At 40.9% G+C, this 2,267-nt stretch overlaps 1 protein-coding gene across 6 annotated transcripts in view; it reads left to right on the top strand.

The window, feature by feature from the left end:
- The window catches only part of WDR59 (WD repeat domain 59), a 108,649-nt gene that overhangs the window by 59,480 nt on the left and 46,902 nt on the right, over positions 1–2,267 (top strand). For all 6 annotated transcript variants that reach the window (XM_037739265.1, XM_037739264.1, XM_017530567.2 and 3 more), the window contains one exon: positions 623–700. In XM_037739265.1, coding sequence (XP_037595193.1) covers positions 623–700 — 78 coding nt within the window. The remainder of the gene's footprint in view (positions 1–622; positions 701–2,267) is intronic.

Raw genomic sequence — 2,267 nt, 5'->3', positions numbered from 1 at the left:
CCGTCCCAAAAAAAAAAAAAAAAAAAAAAAAAGAACTGCACCTCAGATGTTGGAGGATGACAGCGGGTGTGGACTTGAATGGATTGGCTCCTAGGTTCTCACACAGCTGCCTTTTTTCTTTGTATCGTTGAGCATATCACATTGTTTCCTTATACAGTCTCTACATTTGAAAAAGAGATAAATAACCTGCATTATATGGTTGTTACAAAGATTAAATGGGAGAAAAAAAGTTCTAAATATATGTCTGAAATGTAATGAGTAGTCAGGACACTTCAGCTATTGTTCTTAAATCACCTGCATGATATAAATGTGATACAGGATCAAACACATCACTTTTAATTTTCAGCGCTAAAGGTCATTTCATAATCAGGCCTATTGACAGTAAGCTGCCCCAACTGGTGGTCCTCATAAAGTCCAGAAATTCTCCTGTAGTGTTTTAGAAATGGAAAGGGAGGTTTCTTTATGTCTGTCACAGTGGCGTGGTTATAGGGGCTGAACTAAAATACGCTGTTGAAGTGTATCTTTAGAGGACCAGAAACAATGAGTTCCAAGGCTACGCTTATTTCAGTAGAATTGTTTAATGGCGTTTATTTCACTAATGATCTTGCTTGCTGTCTTCTAGTTCTGGGATTACCGCCAGCCTCGGAAATACCTCAATATTCTCCCTTGCCAGGTGCCTGTCTGGAAGGCCAGATACACAGTGAGTGAGCCACCCTGCCTCTTGATAGGAAACTTTCTCTTGGGTGTTTCAAAAACAAGGAGCCCAGGGAAATTTTCTCTTATTTTCTTTGTGAGGCAATTTTCTCTTTCTGTCTTGGTTTAGTGGTGGGACAAATGTGATAATGATGGCATAAATGCTGTTAACTATTTAAAATTTTATTCTCAGCTGGGTGCGGTGGCTCACGCCTGTAATCCCAACACTTTGGGAGGCCAAGGTGCGCAGATCACCTGAGGTCAGGAGTTCAGGACCAGCCTGGCCAACATGGTGAAACCCTGTCTCTATTAAAAATACAAAAATTAGCCAGGCATGGTGGTGGGCGCCTGTAGTCCCAGCTACTCGGGAGGCTGAGGCACGAGAATCGCTTGAACCCGGGAGATAGAGGTTGCAGTGAGCAGAGATTGTGCCACTGCATTCCAGCTTGGGCGACAGAGCGAGACTCCATCTCAAAAATAAATAAAATAATTATTGGATTGTTGAGTAAGTACCTACATCAGAATTGCTTATCAAAGATCCACAGAAAAGCTTGGCCATGAAAAGATACTCACTAATGAGAGGGCAGGCAGCCGGGTAGATGAGGAGAGAGTCAAGAGGCTTGAAGTCAGTGAATTATGGTAGAAGGAACCCTGACTTTAGATTTAGAAGACCTGGGCTGGGAGCCATGCTCTATCATTAATAGAGGTGTGGCCTTGGACAACCCATTTGATGTTTTTGAGCAGAAATTTCCTTTACTGTAGAACGTGAATAGTAATTTTTACTATACCTTCCTTTTTTTTTTTTTTTTAAATTGTGACAAAATCCACCATTTTAAACTATACAATTGTGTGGTTCACAAGCTGACTTTCTTTTGGAATAACTTATATGGTTTTTAAACCATTAAATGCTACAAATAGTGTGGGTAGGCTATTATCAACCTTCCAGTAATTTTCCACTGCCACACGGGTGAGAGATAATGTATTTCCTTTAATGTCAATTTGAAAGCAAGCACAGTGATGCATAAAGCTACCTTTATACATTCAGCTGTCACTATTGAGCATTGTGGAGCTAAAAAGATAATTTGGGTATTAAGTTGGTTTTGTATCTGGGATCACTTGCCAAGAAATCAGACACTCTTCTTTTGAATTGAAATACTTTTCTGGATTAATATGTTTGCTTTAAAAAATAAACAGAGAAGTCCAAGAGTGTTACCAGGAGGGGTGGTGAAGATAAATGTGCAAGGGCACATTTAGGTGATGGTGGTTTATTCCTTAAATAACAGAACTATCAACCAGGTGGGCCCCTTAGCTTCCTAGCAGATGGGATTTTGCTAAGTAAAACATGTCAGTCCCGTAGTGACCAAGTTTTCCTTTGAGCAGTTGCAGTACTGGGGAAGTAGGAAGGTGATACTTCATGTGGATGGCATGTTTCTAGTGTGTTTCCACGTGGCAAGAATTAGGTTTACCACTCCAGGGATTTCCCAGTCAGCCCTGCATGCTCGTTCTGGGAAAGCACTCAGTAACTCTTGAGCAGGAACTCATGGAGAGTAGCTGGGATGTGAAACAGTGTATTT

Source organism: Cebus imitator, unplaced genomic scaffold (genome assembly GCF_001604975.1).
Source record: "Cebus imitator isolate Cc_AM_T3 unplaced genomic scaffold, Cebus_imitator-1.0 Scaffold66, whole genome shotgun sequence".
In the NCBI taxonomy this organism is placed as follows: Eukaryota; Metazoa; Chordata; class Mammalia; order Primates; family Cebidae; genus Cebus; species Cebus imitator.
This window is presented reverse-complemented; position numbering and strand designations above follow the sequence as displayed.